This window comes from Alexandromys fortis, unplaced genomic scaffold (assembly GCF_014885135.2).
Source record: "Alexandromys fortis isolate MF-2015 unplaced genomic scaffold, M_Fortis_MF-2015_v1.1 scaffold_56, whole genome shotgun sequence".
Taxonomy (NCBI): Eukaryota; Metazoa; Chordata; class Mammalia; order Rodentia; family Cricetidae; genus Alexandromys; species Alexandromys fortis.
The window spans coordinates 6997563-7013483 of NW_026067935.1; the positions used below are offsets into that span (position 1 = coordinate 6997563).

Here is a 15921-nt window from a genome sequence, read left to right on the forward strand (position 1 = left end):
GAGACCAGACCAGGTATTGAACTCAGTTCCACTCATGCTTTTTTCTTTTTTTTAATATTTATTTATTTATTATGTATACAATATTCTGTCTGTGTGTATGCCTGAAGGCCAGAAGAGGGCACCAGACCTCATTACAGATGGTTGTGAGCCACCATGTGGTTGCTGGGAATTGNTTTTATATATATATATTTTCCTAATAATTTATTTATTTTTATTTTATTTGCATTGGTGTTTTGCCTGCATGTATGTCTATCTGAGGGTGTCAGATCTTGGAGTTACCGACAGCTGTTGACTGCCATGTGGGTGGTAGGAATTGAACCTGGGTCCTCTGGAAGAGCAGTCAGAACTCTTAACCACAGAGCCATCTCTCCAGCCCCCCACTCATGCTTTTCTTACTCATAAAAATTAATAACGAAAATTATAGTAAAGCAATTTAAAATGTGCATAGACATACCGTGCTAATTCCTGTTTGAACTAAAGAAGAAACACTAGATACTTCCAAAGAGTACAGTATTTCCATCGTAGGCAAAGAATAAATGATGAGGTTTCTCATCTACGAGAAATGCAGACAGTTCAGGGAGTTAATGCAAACCTATCAGCACAAGTCAGCCCACCCCTGTCAGGAGAGCTACTAAAGCATCCTGTACAGAGCTAAACACAAACCACAACCTTCTCTTACTACTTAAGTAGATCTGCCATTGTCATAATTTAAATGCTACACACAAACTGTGTTCTTTAAGAAACGGAAAGAAAACAGTGCTCTAGCCCATCTCCCCATCTGCTGAATGGAATCAGGCACATAAAGCCCTAGAGTTAATTCTGCAGTGCTACACTGTCTCAACAGCCATCTCACCAAATGCTTTCTCTTCTGTCCCCTTTTCTCCTCCCCCTCTCTGCCATCCCATTTGTTCTCTTTCAGGTTTAGAGACTAAACTCAGTGCCTTGCCTACACTAGGCAGCTACTCTTTCATTTACAGCCCTTGACTTTTGACATAGGGACTTGCTTGGGTTATCCCAGACTAGCCTTGAACACATGATCTTGCTGTCTCAGCCTCCAGAATCCTACAGCTACTGGTGGGAGATAACACACTGAGCTCAAGTAAGTTCAATATTTTTGATTCCTAAAATATTGTTTGAAATTAAGAGCCAAGATTTTCATACACTCTTTGAAAAATAGAACTCTGTTCTGCAGGTTTATTTCTAGTCTGACAAAGTCTATGTGCATGCCAATTTAGTACGCTGTGGGCATTACTTGACATTTTCTCTCTGCAATGCAGGTAGACTTTCAGTTGTGACCATGCCACCTCAGTCTGCAGAGCAGTTGGGAATACAAATCTGAGCCACCAAAACTGGCTAGTAATTGTGATTTCCAATTCATAAACTAGACAGGTATGAAGTAGAGTCTCCCAGTACCTTCTCCTTAGTTGTAGTCGTCAGAGTGACTAATTTGAGGTTTGCAATCCCTTGCCTAAAAGAGAAGAAAAATCAAAGTTATGCAAGCTTGGCAGTTTGCTAAGCATAAGCTAAGGTAAAGTGATAATCTCACAGAAAGGTTAATCAGAGACTGTGGATTCTGTTTTGACAGATCCTGTTCTACCATAATTATGTAGAAACATATTATCTATCTGTACCAAATAGGAACCAGCAGATAATGAATTGGTCCTTCCTCTCCCAGACTATTTCGGATGTGTTTCCAAACACAAATCCTAATAAATGATCTGAATAGAGCTGGACAGGAAACCTGGTGCTACGAAAACCACTACTAGCCAGTCCCAACATACCAGGTGACTGACGAGGGAGAATCCGCTTCTGTGGTGAGAAGAAACTGCTCTATGGGAAGAGAGGGCCAGTTCCACACAGGAGTGAAAGTGTAAGCGTCCCACAAGCTTAGCACGTTCTAGAAAAGTAGAACTCGGTTAGACATCTTTACATCTCAAAGTCAAACTGTACTATAGCTCTTGAAGCACTGCACACACACAGGAATCCACCCCAACTAACATCCTTGTTGAACATTTTTATTAAGAGACATATTATCAGGGTGCAAGATGGAGCTCAGGGGCGAACACTTGCATGGCATCAATGAGGCTGTGAGCTGACTCCCTAGTGTAAAGACGCTGACAACAAAAAGTGGTCATAGTGAATGAAAACACTGAATAAGTATCAGAAACATACAGCAGTATCGAGCACAAAAAGCAGGTTGTCGATCAGCTGAAAGGACTTTACACCTGAAAGAGAAAGGGACATGTCTAAGGATTTTATTTCACTAGGACCCTGTTTGAGCTGTAAGCTAACTACTGTCTTCACAAATAGACAGAACTACATTTAAATGAAGTTCCCATTTTCATCTATTGTTGCCTCAGTTTTGGCTTTTGTTCTTATTACTTTTGTTTCAAGGCGACCAATAAAACACAAAGTCTCTTCAAAGGTAACAATTGGAATTCTTCAGGAATGCGCGGAGAATCACCAAGCTAATCAGGCTCGGTTCACTGTGACAATAACAAAATGGTGGGAAAGATGGCTCAATGCATAAAAGCACTTGCCAAGCCTGCAAACCTGAGTTCAATCCCAAGGACCCACAAGGTGAAAGGAGAGAACTGACAACCAGTTTTCCTCTGATCTCCACACATACATTAAAGTAATCAAATTTGTACACATAATGTACAAACTAAACACATGTAATGAAGAAAAACAAAGTAAAAATGGTCAGCAGGGAAAGGCTACAGCACCAAGTCTGACGACTGTGATCCAGCCCTAGAACACACACACACACACCATTCAATCTCCAGCAGCACATACATTATGTATGGCAGTGCAGGCATATACTCCTAGTATCTAAGAGTGAAGGATGGAGGATCAGAAGTTTAAGGTCAGCCTCAGCTACAAAGCAAATATGAGTCCAGCCTAAACACATCTAAGTGTGGCAACAGAAAGTAATGTCAGTGGCTTATCTTTACCTTTAATAATCTCTGTGTCCACAAAGTTCTTAAGGGACATTTCTTTCTTGGTAGAATCTGGTTCCCATTTTGAGAATGCACAGCTACCAGTTCCCTGGGAAAGAGAAAACAGTACATCAGCTGGAAATCCTAACCCCGAAGCTCTAAGAATTGCACAAAGCAGATGCACATGAGCTGCACACATTCTGAGTTCAAGTACATGTGTGTATGTGGCTGTGGGGGTGGGAGGTGGGGAATACTAGAGCGCGAGCCTCCAGGGGTTTAATCAAAGCTAAGCAAGCCTCTCTACTATGCTATATCCCTAGCCATTTTTATTTCAGGCAGTGTCTTGCTAAGTTGCCTCAAACTCAAGATTCTCCTGTCTAAACCTCCTAACCAGACAGGTCTGTAGGCTAGGTTTGCAGGCACAGGCTAAAACCCAGCTCCAAGGAGCTTTTATCTGGATTTCTCTCTTAGCTCAAGAACAGACTGAAGAGATGCTCAGTGGTTATGAGAGCTTGCTGTTCTTCCAGAGGACCCAAGTTCATTTGCCAGCATCCACTAACAATGGTCCACAATTGCCTGTACCTCAACTCCAAGGGATCTGACACCCTCCTAGGAATTTGGCTGGCACCCAAACTCACATGACATACACATATAAAAAAATAAAATTAGAACAGACTGAGAACAGTGAGATGTTCATATTTATTGTTATCACTTGAATATTTGAGTATACATATTCAAACATTTCACCCCAAAGGGAAAAAACCTATTCCGACATTATAAGTATAGACTTTGTCTAGAAAGGAAAGAAGAAAGGAAGGAAGAAAGGAAGAAAGGAAAGAAGGAAGGAAGGAAGGAAGGAAGGAAGAAAGGAAGAAAGGAAGAAAGGAAGAAAGGAAGAAAGGAAAGAAGGAAGGAAGGAAGGAAGGAAGAAAGGAAGNAAGAAAGGAAAGAAGGAAGGAAGGAAGGAAGGAAGAAAGGAAGAAAGGAAAGAAGAAAGGAAGGAAGGAAGGAAGGAAGGAAGGAAGGAAGGAAGGAAGGAAGGAAGGAAGGAAGGAAGGAAGGAAGGAAGATGGAAAGTTAGGCAGCAGTGGCACACACTTTTAATCCCAGCACTCTCAGGAGGCAGAGGCAGGCAAATCTCTGATTTCGAAACCAGCCTGGTCTACAGAACATGCTCCAGGATAGTCAGGGCTACACAGAGAAACCCTGCCTTGGAAAAAAAAAGTTGGTCCTAGTTGTGCATGCCTTCAATCCCAGTGCTGGAAGGCGGAGTCAGGAGAATCTCCTGACAGATCTTTCGTGGGTCAACCAATTTTAAAACAACAATACGCCAGGCATGGTGGCACAAGCCTTTAATCCCAGGACAAGCACCAAAGCTACACAGAGAAACCTTGTCTCAAAAAAAAAAAACAAAACAAAACAAAAATAAAACAGTAATCCTTGAATAGTATTTTAAGAGTTTTATAGGAGCACATCCAGTGTATGCGCTTGCTTTGGCAGCACATTTACACAGGTTAGCATGGCTCCTGTCCAAGGATGGCAAGCAAATTTATGAAGCGGCCCAATACAAAGAGAGAAGGGGGCTAAAACGTCAGATTTGAATCTGAGATTAACACTCAGTGATGCAGTCATGGGTGCTGCTCTCCCTGTGGAGCCTTTGACTCTGTTTATATGCTGAAAGAAATGTTGACACATGCTGGGGGAACAATACCTTGTCTGATCAAAACAAAACTGCTTGCAAAGTGGTGCTCACCTTAGACCCAGCACCAGAGAGGCAAAGGGTTGGTGGATCTCTAAGTTCAAGGCCAGCCTAGTTTTTTTAGTGAGTTCTAAGCCAGCCAGGGCTGCAGAGTGAGACCCTGACCCAAAAAAAGGAAAGAAAATCTCAGGGAGAGACTAGGGAAAAATCAATACCCGATGATCTAATATAGGAATTTTATTTAGCTAATTTTACAACCATAACAACCCTCCTCCCATTTTGTGGAGAAACGGTGATGGGATTAAAGTTGTGTTCCACCATGCCTGGCTTATTTCTTTTGATAAAGATTTATTTACTTATTTTTACTTAGGATTTCTGTGTGTATGCACAGGTACCCAAGGCCATAAGAGGGTGAGAACTCTTGGAACTAAGTTACAGGCATTTGTGAGCCTTACAATGTAGGAGCTAGGAATCAACCTCCGGTCTTCCTCAAGAGCCTCTAGCCCTGATTTCTCTGTTCTTGTCACATTGCAAATTAATTTGTACTTTACTACAAAGAGCATTTTATGCAAAAGCAAAGTTCATAAAGAGAATTACCCCAATTATCACAGCAGTCTCATTTGCAAACTCTCCAGCCACAAGATTAAGACAACCAAGACTGTGGTAATTTTCAGTAGAAATAAAACTACACTTGAATTGTCCTTGCAACTGCAAAATTTAAAAAAAAATTAGAATACATGTACATATGTATGTCAAGTAAAAATCATAGACATTTGCTCAAATCAATCATCTGTTTTTCAACAGAAACATTACATCTCCTAAAGCAGCATCCAGTACAACAACTAATCACAGAAACAGCCTCTCAGAAACAGCCTCTACTTTCACAGTGAGTAAAAGCTTTAAAAAACAATTATAATTTTCTGTTCTTACCTTCTTGGCCAAATCCAAGTCTGTGTTTTCAATCGCTTCATTTGTTTGGAAAAAAAAAAAAGTCATCTAAGCATAGTATTAATACCTGTACAGGTTCATATATACTAAAAACAAGACGACTCCTTTTGTCTTTAAGTGAAACTAATGCATGCTAAGCCAAAGGACATAGGTCAGTACCAGTAAATTAAAGTCTTTGACCAAGGAAATTCTCTGAAAGCGCATATTATACTCAAGGGATCGGCCAAGCTAACTGCATAGAGCCTTCTCAAGTGATCCTATACCAACCCCACGCCTACTCAAGCCCGAGTCTCATGGGAAAGTATTCACCATTTCCCACTCTGACCTAGAGCATCTCTTTTACCTGTCTTGATCTTGAATTAACTATAAAAAATGATTTATCTTAAATGTTTTTCTGATTGAGACAAGATCTCTGTGTGGTTCAGGTTGTCCTGGAACTATGTAGACTAGCATGGCTTAGAACTCAGAGATCCTCCTGCCTCTCAGGACTGGGATTAAAGATAGGAGCCACCACCCCCATCGAAAATGATGCATTTTATAACCTAATTGTATACTCGGAACCTACCATGCCATTTAGTCTGCAGTAGATGTTAATAAAGTTTATCAAAACAAATTCCTCAGTTTTACCTGGCTCAGCGAGACATTGGATTACTACTGATTACTACTGTCAGTTATTTTGTGTGCTTGTTGTGTGCGGTATATGCATAACAGTGTAGGAGCACATGCACCCGTGCGTGCACATGGGGAGGGCAGAATACTACTTTGGGTGTCTACCTCTATGGTTTAGCTCTCTGTCAGGGATACAAAGAACATATCTAAATATAATGTTGCATACAAATAACATGGGGAAATAAACAAGACACAGATCATAATTCTTGGGTGTAAGTTATGTTGAATAGATAATCCATTTGGAAATCTATGCAGTAAATTCTAGTTCTCTCTCATATTTTCTGATCAGTTTTTGCTGCGTTTCCTTTGGTGTATGGCTCTTTACTTCATTCCTGATGATACTCATTTAAATGCCCAGCTGTCCTTCTGCCTCTGCCAAGTATTAGATTACAGCATGAGACATTCTTCCTGGCTCCTGACCACACACACTCTGTCTGTCTGTCTGTCTAGCTACCATCTCTATTTATTCTTTTTTTTTTTTAATTTTTTATTGAGAAAAAAAAAAAGTTTCCGCCTCCTCCCAGCCTCCCATTTCTCTATTTATTCTTCTCTTGTATCCTGACCACAGTTTCCCCTCCCTCTTTCCCTGTTCCTCCCCCACACCTCCCTTTCTCCCAGATCCACTCCTCCTCCCTTTCCCTTCAGAAAAGATCAGGATTGATTCCCAGAGGGTATCAACCAAACACAACACAACCAATTACAATAAGGCTAGGCACATACCCTCATCAAAGCTGGACAAGGCAAACCAATAGGAAAAACTCTGATCATATTCTTTTTCCCCCCTATTTAAAGTTTATTTTATATGCATTGGTGTTTTTGCCTTCATATATATCTGTGTGAGAGTGTTGGATCCTCTGGAACTGGAGTCACAGACAGTTGTGAGCTGCCATGTAGGTGCTGGGAATTGAATCCAGGTTCTCTGGAAGATCAGACAATGTTCTTAACCACTGGGCCATCTCTCCAGCGCCTGACCGTATTCTTTTTTGGTTTTTCGAGACAGGGTTTCTCTGTAGCCTTGGAGCCTATGCTGGAACTTGCTCTGTAGACCAGGCTGGCCCCGAACTCACAAAGATCTGCCTGCCTCTGCCTCCTGAGTGCTGGGATTAAAGATGTGTGTCACCACTGTCTGGCCTTGTTCTCTGTCTTATTACCATGATACAGAGTCTATCTCTGTTTCAGCTGTGCTGGCTGGCTTGCACAGACTGAGGATCCACCTACATCCACGTCCCACTCTAGTGCGGAGTTAGAGGCAGAGGCAGAGGCGTAGCCGTGCCAGCTTTTCACAGGGGATGGAATTTGCATCCAGCTCTTCATGCTTGCAAAGCAAGTGCTCTTACCTACTGAGCCTTCTCACCAGCTCACTTTGCAATTTTAAGTCAGTCATTTCCATCACTTGGTTCATTCACTCCTTCAAGAAGGCACTTAGCAGCTGAGATAAACAGTTCAGAGGTAGAGCATTTGTCTAGTATACACAAAACCCTGGGCCCGATCTTCAGTATTACAAAAAGCCACTTATTTCTGTGTATGTCTTTTCTTCCCAATTAAGTTAACTGCTAGAAGGCTGTAATCAAAAACAGTTCTTCACATTCCACCACAGCTTTAGCAGAGGAGTTACGTGTACTCTGAATACTCAAAGTATACCCAGTATCACAGGATGCAACTCAATTTAAACATTATTCAAGAAAATATTTGAAGAATTACTTAAAAACTAATCAAAAATCAATAAGAAAATACATTACCCTGTTCAATTTGTGAAAGCTGGAGGTTTGTAATATAAAAAAGTCCATTGTTCGTTAGAAGCAACATGTAATAGGTACCTGGCAAAATAAAATCAAAATTAGTTTCTCTAAAAGGCATGATTCAAAGCAATACTGGGAACTAGCTCTAAAAATCTGTCTCCTAGGGCTGGCGAGATATCTCAACAGGTAAAGATACTTAGTGCCAAGCTTAATAACCTGAGTTCACGCCTCAGGCCCACATGGTAAAAAGAGAACCAAGTACCACAAGTTATCCTCTGACCTCCAAGAGTGAGCAGGAATTTGGCCCTGGGCGCGCACACACAAACACACACACACACACAGATACACACACACACACACATAAATTTGCAGTTAAAAAAAATGATTAAGGTGGTGGCACACACCTTTAATCCCAGCCTTTGAGAGGTAGAGGCAGGGAAATCTCTGTGTTTGATTGTACAAGGCCAGCTTGTTTGCCAGGACCACAGAGAAACTGTCTCAAACAAACAAACAAACAAACAAACAAACAAAAAGTTTTTACATGCATACCCACACAGATATTTTAAAGGAATGTAAAACTTTGTACTTGCACGAAAAATGTTAAGAACATTTTTCTGAGAGCATTCCTACCTAGAAAAGAGCCTCCTAGTCTCAGAAGTTCTCTCTTACTTTTCCTTAATAAATCTACATTCACTCTGCTCAAAAAAGAAAAAACTCTGCTGGGTATGATATTACAAATCTTTAATCCCCACAGAAGGCAGAAGCAAGTGGATCGCTATGAGTCTGCAGGCAGCCTGGTCTACAAAGCGAGTTCCAGGCCAGCCAGGACTACATAGGAAGACCCTGTTTCAAAAACAAAACAAAAATTCTTTCTTATGTTAATTGTATTGACAGAAAATGTACCGAGATTTAGGTAGTGCAGCAATAAACTTACAATGTTTATTTAACATAAAGGTAAATACTTGATGGGGTATCCACCAAAAAACATGCAAAAAAAATTCAAAGAAACTTACCTTCACTTGAACCATCTTTCTCAATAATAAGATTCTGGTAAGTATGCTGATATTCATCATTGGCTTTCTCGACAAAAGCCTAATTGCAAACGAATTTCAAATAGCAAGAGTTAAGTGAGATAAATAAGCAACGAAGGGTACACTGTTTAAACCCTACTCATCAACTAACATTAGCACTAACAACCTAATGCTTGAAATTATTCTCTAATGCTTCAGCTTGAAAAGGGAGACTGGATGAGCATGCTCCAGGTCTGTAGAGCTTTGTTTTTTACTTTTGTGTTTCCCTTGTATGCTTCTGCAGTCTGATTCTTTTTTTTTTAAAGACTTATTTATTATGTATACAGGGTTCTCCTTGCATGTATGCCTTTAGGCCAGAAGAGGGCACCAGATCTCATTACAGATGGTTGTGAGCCACCATGTAGTTGCTGGGAATTGAACTCTGGACCTCTGGAAGAGCAGTCAGGGCTCTTAACCTCTGAGCCATCTGTCCAGCCCTGCAGTCTGATTCTTAAGAATCAGAATTTAAATTTAAATTTAAGAATTAGAATTTTTTTTTACTTTAAAATGTAGTTAAGTAACAGCTCGCTAGAGTTTATTATGTAAGACAGTGTTGGGGTGAAAATAGAAAACATAGCTCTTACTTTGGTGAATAATGTTTGTTTTGATGTTACATAAATAAGATGTAAAAGACCACTTCTCTCCCCGACCAAAAGAAACTTTCCTTCTTGACACAGGCCAACCACATCCACGTCAGTATCTGAAAATTACAAATCAATGTTACAAGCAACTTTCAATAATCCTTAATTTCAGTTTAGAAAACACCAATTTTACATCAAAAGATCAATGATTTATACCAATCTATGCCAAATATGGTGATGCATGCCTACAATCCCAACATATGAGAGGCCGAGAAAGGGAGATTGGCAGGGTTTCTCTATATAACTCTGGCAGTCCTGGAACTTAGTTGCCCTGTAAACCAGGCTGCCCTTGACTCAGACTGACCTGCCTCCACCTCCTCAGTGCGGGAAGATGACAAGTTTAAAGACAGAGGGTTAAAAAACAAACTGAGTGAGTAAAAGACAAAAATAAAAACGAAAGCACAACAACAAAAAAGTAAGATAGAAAAAAAATCTTTCCAAAATAATTGTACCATAATCACATAAGTCATTTTTAAGTCTTTAAAATTATTCAATACTTTATATTTAAAGTGTTACCCTTGAGTCCCAGCATGTTGGTGCATGCCTTTAATCCCAGGAGGCAGAGACAGGTGAGTTCAAGGTAAACCTGGTTTATAGAGCAATTTCCAGAACAGCCAGGGCTACACAGTGAAACCCTGACTCAACAACAACAACAAGAAAAAAACTCTATTTTAAAAGCTGTATTTATTTTTATTTTATGTGTGTTTCGCCTGAATGTTATGTCTGGGACTGTGGGGGCCAAAAGAGGAGGGCATCAGATCACTGTAACTGAGATTATGAGCCCCCATATAGATAACGGGAACCAAACCCAGGTCTTCTCCAAGAGCAGCTAGTGTGCTTAAAGCTGAAAAGAGTTGGGGAGTTCTTTTAAGCTTTTTTGAAAGATAGGACATTAGGGCACAGCCTAGGCTGAGTTTGGAACTTGGAATGTAGTGTAGGTTGGCTTCTAACTCCCATTTCTCCAGGCTCAGCCTCCAAAGTGCTGGGATTACAAATTCACACCTCAACTTAATTTATTATCAAATCTACGTTCACCAGTACTTTAACTCAAGAAATTATTTCACATATGTATTCTAAAAGATTATTATTTATTATTATTTTGACTTAGAGACAGGATTTCTCTGCATATCTCTAGCTGTTCTGGAACTCACTCTGTAGACCAGGCTGACCTAGAACTCAGAGATCCGCCTGCCTCAGTCTCTCTGAGTGCTAGGATATGCGCCACGACCTCCAGGCTTCGAAAAGATTATTATAGTGTGATATATCCTAGAAGTAATGAACATGGCAACCCACCTCCTTCACCTGCACAAACCTAAAACATACAGGATTAAGAATTTGAACACAAATGGCTCAAACATTAGGATTCAAATATAAAACCAAGAGGAACAACCGGGCAGCAGTGGCACACTCCTTTAATCCCAGAGAAAGGTGGATCTCTGTGAGATGGAGGGCAGCCTGGTCTACAAGAGCTAGTTCCAGGACGGGCTCCAAAGCTACAGAGAAACCCTGTCTCAAGAAACCAAAACAAAAACAAGAGGAATAAATACCATAAAAATAAACAAGAGGGCTGGAGAGATGGCTCAGTGGTTAAGAGCATTGCCTGCTCTTCCAAAGGTCCTGAGTTCAATTCCCAGCAACCACATGGTGGCTCACAACCATCTGTAAGGAGGTCTGGCGCCCTCTTCTGGCCTTCAGGCATACAGACAGAATATTGTATACGTAATAGATAAAATTTTTTTAAAAAATAAATAAATAAATAAACAAGAAATGAAATACTTGCTCACATGTCTTAGACACTCTGAAGCAAAGCATGATGTCAGCTCCCTTTGAAACTGAAGCCCCACAGGTACTGATTTTCTTGAAAGTCCTCTAATTTTATTTATTTATTTTGGTTTTTTGAGACAGGGTTTCTCTGTAGCTTTGGAGCCTGTCCTGGAACTAGCTCTTGTAGACCAGGCTGGCCTCAAACTCACAGAGATCCGCCCGCCTCTGACTCCTGAGTGCTGGGATTAAAGGTGTGTGCCACCATGCCTCAGCTAAGCATTTTCAAAGTTATAAGCATTTTGCTTTATTTTGTTTTCTAATTTTAATTCTTGTAACAGAGGATTAAAGGATCATTAGAAATCAGTGCAATACACGCTGACTCTCAGCCATTTCACTGTCAGACTTACCAAAAATAAGATGCAACTGAACTGATCTGCATATGTTGTCAAGCAATATCACTGTCTGGTCTACCACAATTATAAATCCATCACTTAAGCTGCATGCTTGTATTTTTGGACTAGATGAGGCCTGTAGGAGGAGAAAATATAATATATAATCAAAAATAAAATAATTTCATATAAGGTTTTTTTTTTTTTGGTGTTTTTGAGACAGGGTTTCTCTGTAGCTTTGGAGCCTGTCCTAGAACTTGTTCTGTAGGACAGGCTGGCCTTGAACTCACAGAGACCTAAAGGTCTCTCCCTGTGCTGGGATTAAAGGCATGCACCACTACTGCCTGGCTCGTCTGCCACCACCACCCAGCAACTTCATACTACTTAATAATACTGTCATAGAGCCAGGTGTGGTGGCACACACCTTTTTTTATTTTTTAGATTTCACCTAGCCCATGATGTGCCATGAGGAAGGAAAGAGACAACACTTAAGGTTCCAAAGTCTTCATAAATAAAACATTATTTTGAGTGAGGTAACCCAGACAGAGAAAGACAATTATCACATGTATTCACTCATAGGTGGTTTTTAAACATAAAGCAAAGAAAACCAGCCTATAAACCACAATCCCAGAGAACTTAGACAACAATGAGGACACATAAACTTACATAGATCTAATCTACATGGGAAGTAAAAATGGAAAAAGACAAGATCTCCTGAGTAAATTGGGAGCATGGGGACCTTGGGGGAAGGTTGAAAGGGAAAGGGGAGAAGCAGGGAGGGGAGCAGAGAAAAATGTAGAACTCAATAAAAATCAATTTAAAAAAAGGCTTAATAAATAACCACTTAAGCCGGGCGGTGGTGGCGCACGCCTTTAATCCCAGCACTCGGGAGGCAGAGGCAGGTGGATCTCTGTGAGTTCGAGGCCAGCCTGGTCTACAAGAGCTAGTTCCAGGACAGGAACCAAAAAGCTACAGAGAAATCCTGTCTCAAAAATCCAAAAAAGAAAAAGAAAAAAAAATAAGTAAATAAAAAATAAATAACCACATAAGCAGGTCGCTGATTGATCAGGGCTGAGGACAAGGACTTGGGAGCCTCCTGACAGCTTCCTGACAGCCCTGAGGGCTATGCCCAAATCCAGAACCCCGCCCCCCACAAGCAGACAAGGAAACCAAGAGTCCTGTATGTAAAAGCAAAGGGCCTTTATTTTAATCAAGTTTGCAAACTCTGGGTCTCTCGGCGTGTCCAACAACCGGAGTAGTAAACGTGGAGGTGAGGGGTTTCTGAGGTTTTAAGACCCCTGATTGAGCTGGGAGGTGGTGGTTCACACCTTTAATCACAGCGCCCAGGGTAAACAACTGAGACTCCAGCCTCCACTGAAATTCACTGATGGCCAGAGTCCCAAGTAATAATGGTTGGAGGGTGACCTGCCCAGACTTAGAGTATCATGGCTGGCCCTTGTTGTTCCTTTTGGAAACTACAGCTCCAGATTCCTCCTGGATTACGGACACCTGCGCGCACTGGCACGCACAGGTGCAGGACATTTCTCCAAGATACCCTTGCGCTTCTCGTTAAAAAGCGAGCTTCCACGAGGTCTCACTCTCTTGCCCTTTACCCTTGTGTGTCTTGCATACCTGTCCCTTATTGTGTCTCCCCCCCCCCATTAAAGCGCACCCACGTGGGAGCCGCGTGTCTGTGTCTCCTCCTTTCGTGCGTGTTTTGTCTGTCCTGTGTTTGTCTCCACACACACACCCGCTTTAAAAGAATAATATTTTGGCAAAAGAATAACAGCCCTCACACTGAGAAGGGGCGGAAGTGGGGTTTATAAGCACAAAAAACCATGAACATTTGTTACCAAGTTACAGCCACAATTTTCACCAATCAGAAATCAAAGATTAGGGAATTTCTTACTGTGTTCCATCATTGTCAATTGACAAGCAATGCAAGCCTTTCAGTCCAACCAATCAGAATCATTTGTTCTTTCTGTTGTTAGAAACAGCCATAATGTTCTAGAGAACTATGAGGCATAACAGACTGGTTCTAGTGTAGAAGGAGGAGGTAGGTCAGCTAGTGGAAGGTTCCCAGCTCCCCTAAGGCCTAAGAACTTGAAATGTGTTTCACCCTACAGGTAAGAAGTCTGAAGTCAAAATGGCAATACTTAGACCAAGATGCTTTTGCCTGCTCCCTTCAGGCAGGCAGAGACAATAAGATCTCTGTGAGTTGGAGGCCAGCCTGGCCTACATATCAAATTCCAGCACTTACAAGACTACATACTGAGACCCTGTCTCAGAAAACAATTAACAACAAAAAACAAACAAAAGTATTACCATATACTTTACTTTAAAACATAACCAGACAAGACTTTTCTCTTTAGTTGGCCTTGTTAGTCATCAAGTATTTGTATGTTATATGGCCTGTCTCAAACTGATACAGGATCCTAAGTAGGGATATAATCCAAGAAGGACACAGAAGAGCAAAGGTATCTTGTTTAACTCCTTATCTCCTAAGTGTTAATATCCAATTATAGGAACCAGACATCAAAAGGAAGATATGACTCAAGCCTGCCTAAATTCGGGATGGGAACCATGGTGAACTGTGAACTAGAGAATATATCCCTCCATGAAAAAGAATCCATATAAAGTAGAATATGCTTAACACAAGACATTGAAAGCCCAGTGAAAATAATTCTGCCTCAGCATCTAACTTATAAAGAAGGTTGAGGGGGCTGGAGAGATGGCACAGTGGTTAAGAGCACTGATTGTTCTTCCAGAGGTCCTGAGTTCAATTCCCAGCAACCACATGGTGGTTCACAACCACCTGTAATAAAATCTGGTGCCCTCTTTGGTCTGCAGGCACACATGTAGACAGAATACCATAAACATAATAAATAAATAAATCTAAAAAAAAAGAAAGAAAGAAAGAAAGAAAGAAAGAAAGAAAGAAAGAAAGAAAGAAAGAAAGAAAGGAAGAAAGAAAATTGGGTTAGAACCAGTACTGGCTTATTAAATATTGGCTAAATGGAATCTGCAATGTAGCCTAGGCTATAGTAAGACCCTGCCTTAAGAAGGAAGGAAGGAAGGAAGGAAGGAAGGAAGGAAGGAAGGAAGGAAGGAAGGAAGGAAGGGAATAAACCTTCCTTCAGCCAACCTTCAGAGTGAGTCAGACAAGCACAGAGTTCATTTAGCCTGTGACTGTATTTGGCGTGGGTTATGTACATCCCTCTGTGTAGTGAAGCACTCAGCAAGCCCACTTTTACCTGTTTATACTGCACACACACACACACACACACTTCTGAACAACGCATCTAACAACCTCCAAACACCCTCAGACCGCATCTGCAGACCACTCATATCGATTTCTGAACAGTAAAGCAAATGCCTGTGCCCTTAACAATCAAATTTAAATAGTTTCTAGTCAAATGTATTTCCAATGCAGTTAAGAGCAAAGCACAGAAATGTGGTCTGGCTTCAACTGGTTTTGAGTACATGTGCAATAAGGCAAATTTGTATCAAGAAATTTGTAGGGAAAAATTCCCTATTTACCTTATTTCTATTCATAATTTGGGCATACATATGATTAAAGTCAGATGAATTATTGGAAAGGATATGTGCAGCATAAAAATTATGACTTAATCTGTCAATTAAAATAGAGAATTGCCTATACTATGAATCAAATCACTTGGCTATTTCTGAACCTGGGTGAGTTATTTTCAATATTTTTGTAAATAGGCCGAGAATGTAGAAACACCGGACTACCAGTCACAAGGGTGCTTAACTTGGTAGAGAATGGGGCAGATCCGGGTTAGGGAGGGTGCCCCCCTAGTCTTTGATTCGATTGGGAACGTCTTATTTCCTAAGCAGACAGCAGGTGATTCTTCATATAAATGTATATATACAACCCCTGCCAGTGCCTGGTTAATATTGCCCTAACGGGCCTGGCCTCCCACCTGCCTCAACCTCTAGACACTGGCATTATAGACTTAAACCATCACAGTTGATTCAGCTTACATGCAATGCAATGTCAAAGAGTTAGGAAGTGCAGGAAACACTGCTAAGATGACACAGG

General features: G+C 40.9%; 1 protein-coding gene across 1 annotated transcript in view; it reads right to left on the minus strand.

Moving 5' to 3' along the window:
* The window catches only part of Kntc1 (kinetochore associated 1), a 92064-nt gene that overhangs the window by 73446 nt on the left and 2697 nt on the right, over positions 1-15921 (minus strand). The window contains exons 3-13 of the mRNA XM_050146636.1: positions 11877-11997; positions 9649-9764; positions 9008-9086; positions 7995-8072; positions 5569-5603; positions 5236-5346; positions 2955-3048; positions 2173-2225; positions 1782-1897; positions 1414-1468; positions 455-553 (exon numbers count right to left, since the gene is read on the minus strand). Of these exons, the coding sequence (XP_050002593.1) occupies positions 455-553; positions 1414-1468; positions 1782-1897; positions 2173-2225; positions 2955-3048; positions 5236-5346; positions 5569-5603; positions 7995-8072; positions 9008-9086; positions 9649-9764; positions 11877-11997 (957 nt within the window). The remainder of the gene's footprint in view (positions 1-454; positions 554-1413; positions 1469-1781; positions 1898-2172; positions 2226-2954; positions 3049-5235; positions 5347-5568; positions 5604-7994; positions 8073-9007; positions 9087-9648; positions 9765-11876; positions 11998-15921) is intronic.